Source organism: Brassica oleracea, chromosome C6 (assembly GCF_000695525.1).
Source record: "Brassica oleracea var. oleracea cultivar TO1000 chromosome C6, BOL, whole genome shotgun sequence".
In the NCBI taxonomy this organism is placed as follows: domain Eukaryota; kingdom Viridiplantae; phylum Streptophyta; class Magnoliopsida; order Brassicales; family Brassicaceae; genus Brassica; species Brassica oleracea.
This window is the reverse complement of record NC_027753.1, coordinates 1,535,419-1,537,279: the sequence shown is the minus strand read 5'-3', so window position 1 is coordinate 1,537,279 and position 1,861 is coordinate 1,535,419. Positions and strand designations below refer to the sequence as shown.

The following is a 1,861-nucleotide window of genomic DNA, read 5'->3' as shown; positions in this document are numbered from 1 at the left end:
CCACTTGCAGAAGATCTTTCTCCTTTGCCTGAAGCTGACAACGGTGGAGTTACTGTGACAGAAAGTTCGACTCCCATTGCTGAATCAGCTTCTTCCAAGATTAACATTGCGTTGCAACCAAAAGTTTCAGAAAATTCAGAAGATGCTACCTCTAGGGATTGTTCAATTCAGTATCAAACATCTGTTTCTCCTCTTCGAGGTAAGAAGATCCAATAAGTAGGTTTGTTTAAACTTGTCTAGACCTTCATAGTTTTAGTACTTCAACTAAAACATTTGTCTGAAATCATACTTGTATGGAATCCTGCTTTTAGAGTTTGAAGGGCTCAAAGGTTGTATAGTTTGAGTTTTAGGTGGGGTTTATTTAACTGAAAGATTTGTTTTTGCATAAGATCTCTCTCCTTTGCCTGAAGCTGACACCGGTGGTGTGACTATGATAGAAAGCTCGACTCCCATTGCCGAAACAGCTTCATCCAAGACGAATAGTGCGTTGCAACCAGAAGATGCTACAACTAGGGCTTGTTCAGTTCAGTATGAAACATCTATTTCTCTTTTAGGTGGTAAGAATCTACACAGACTTACTGTTTGGTTGTTTATTTTTGGTTCCCTAGAGCGTATGTTGGTTATGTACTTATTTAGATCTTCACTGCTTTAGCGTTGCAAATGGTCAAAGGCTAAAGTGTTTAGGTTTCATTGCTCGATAAGGTACAGACATTCTCTGCTTTGTACTTCACTGAAAGTTTCGTGCTATTGACTGATTTGTCCAATTGCAGAAGATATGTCTCCTCCTCTGCCTGAAGCAGACAAAGACGGTGGCGTTATTGTTACAGAGAGTTCAACTCCCATTGCAGAGGCAGCTTTTTCCAAGACTAACAATGGATCTCAAACAGAAGATATACAAAAACCAGATGATGAATCTACAAAGCCTGTTACTCTCAGGTTTCAAGAGATTGTTTCTTCTATATAGTTTCTTGAACTGCTACTAACTAGGCTTCGATTGATTTACATCCTTTTGGTTCTTAGTGCAGGAACAACATTGGTGAATGTTCTACTCATGATCTTCCCAGTAACGATGAGACTGCATCAGATTCAGCGGTGGAGAATGGTAACGACGGTAAAGATGCAAAGGAGGATCAGCTCAAGGAAGCAACAACCATTCTTCAGAAAAGAGTGTTCAAAGCATTCTCGGCAGCAACCCGATGGTATGTTGTTGTTATCTACAATGCCACCAATCAAATGAGTTGATATTTGGTCGAATGCTTTGAACATTTTTAATGATTGTGTGGTGAGTTTCTTTCACTTTTTGGTTGAATGCTTTGAACACTCTTGTTCTCTCTAATCACTATTCACTCTTTTTATTCACAACACTAAATTTTATTCACAACACACTTGTTCTTTCTTTTTTATGAAAATCTAAAACAATTACTAATCTTTGTTTTTATGTTTTTATTTTAAAATAAATGTTTAAAATGTTATATTTTACTATGTTTTATTTAATAAATAATTTTTTTTTAAAGTTTAATATTTTTTCTTAAGAATCTTTAATTAAGAGACTTGCATTGGAGCACGTAAATGTATCGTCTCTTAGCGGAGTCTCTTAACTCACAATAACTCTTAAAAAAAAATAATAGGTTAACGATGCTCTTAGGATATGGATGTTAAAACTCCTTTCTCTTCCCATTATACCACAACAATTTTTTATTATTTTTTTACAAATCATTCATAATATATATCATTAAGGAAGAAGAAAGACTTGGTCAATCTTTTGCATAATTAAAAAGGAAAGCAGTAAATGTTTAAAAGATTTCTAGAATATTTTCAGCTAGATTTTCGGATATTAGTTACAAATATAGTATTATCCACG

The 1,861-nt window shown here is 34.9% G+C and overlaps 1 protein-coding gene across 1 annotated transcript; it reads left to right on the top strand.

The window, feature by feature from the left end:
• Window positions 1-1,357, top strand: LOC106299156 (phosphoinositide phosphatase SAC2-like). Its single transcript, XM_013735290.1, has 4 exons — window positions 1-199; window positions 438-557; window positions 771-936; window positions 1,026-1,357. Exons 3-4 carry the CDS (start codon window positions 776-778, stop codon window positions 1,240-1,242), a joined length of 378 nt encoding a protein of 125 aa, XP_013590744.1. The 5' UTR covers window positions 1-199; window positions 438-557; window positions 771-775; the 3' UTR covers window positions 1,243-1,357.
• The last annotated feature ends 504 nt before the right edge of the window (window positions 1,358-1,861 follow it).